General features: G+C 40.6%; 1 protein-coding gene across 1 annotated transcript in view; it reads right to left on the reverse strand.

Moving 5' to 3' along the window:
* Positions 1 to 123: 123 nt before the first annotated feature.
* The window catches only part of LOC110458785, a gene marked incomplete at its 3' end in the record, with an annotated part of 2,809 nt that continues 1,843 nt past the window's right edge, over positions 124 to 1,089 (reverse strand). The window contains exon 2 of the mRNA XM_021510692.1: positions 124 to 403. Coding sequence (XP_021366367.1) covers positions 124 to 403 — 280 coding nt within the window. The remainder of the gene's footprint in view (positions 404 to 1,089) is intronic.

A 1,089-nucleotide genomic window follows, 5' to 3' on the forward strand; every position in this document is an offset into this window, starting at 1 on the left:
TCTGACAGCCATCAGTTGCCCACTGATCCCTGAGATATGTACCCGACAGCTGTCAGTTGCCCACTGATCCCTGAGATATGTACCTGACAGCCATCAGTTTTCACTGATACCTGAGATATGTACCTGACAGCCATCAGTTGCCCACTGATTCCTGAGATATGTACCTGACAGCCGTCAGTTGCCCACTGATCCTTGGCATTATCGTAGAAGCCACACGCAGTGTTGTAGGGGCCAATTCTGACAGATACATTGGTGGTTATAAAAGGGACATCAGTTTCATTTGCTGCGATGGTCTGTCCTTCTTGAACTGCTATATCATTTGCTGCGATGGTCTGTCCTTCTTGAACTGCTATAATCAAATACTTGTGAGACCCCTCCAGTATCAGCATGTCAGCACTGCCCTCTGTTACACAATCAAAAACAGTTAAGTATACTTAACAATGCCTCATTATACTGAGGATCAGCACATCCACGTTGCGATCTGTTACAAAAGAAACCCATAAATCATGTACTAATCTCCTGATTAAAGATCAATAAATGGTTCAAATGCTTCTGCTTACATCAGCCGGCCATCTTAATGAGTAAGTTGGCCATCTTAATGAGTAAGTTTTATCACATGGAATCAAATTAACTTTCGAGAAACATGTCATGTCACTAGAGCTTACCCTTACCTTACAGAAACTGAAGTCCCACAATCAGTCAAACAAACAGACAAAGCAACCATATTATCATACCACATTTTGTCTGAAAAGCAGAGGATAAGAATGACCAAGGGACATGTTATCATCTCATCATGGTTTTGTTTTAATTTAAAGTTAAATTATTCTTGCAGCCCTCAGTGTGCCCATACTTTATAATCCTACACTTTTCCCTTGGTCCAGGAATCTTTTCAACCAAATTATGTAATCCTTTCATCCATAAAATTACTAGAATCTTAAATTGTTTGTTTGTTTGATTTTGTTTAACGTCCTATTAACAGCTAAGGTCATTTAAGGACGGCCTCCCCTGTGTGCAAGATGCATGCGTGTAGTGTATGTGTGTGTATTTTGGGAGGCTGCGATATGTTCGTGTTTGTCTCCTTGTGATAGT

This window comes from Mizuhopecten yessoensis, unplaced genomic scaffold (assembly GCF_002113885.1).
Source record: "Mizuhopecten yessoensis strain PY_sf001 unplaced genomic scaffold, ASM211388v2 scaffold9771, whole genome shotgun sequence".
Taxonomy (NCBI): Eukaryota; Metazoa; Mollusca; class Bivalvia; order Pectinida; family Pectinidae; genus Mizuhopecten; species Mizuhopecten yessoensis.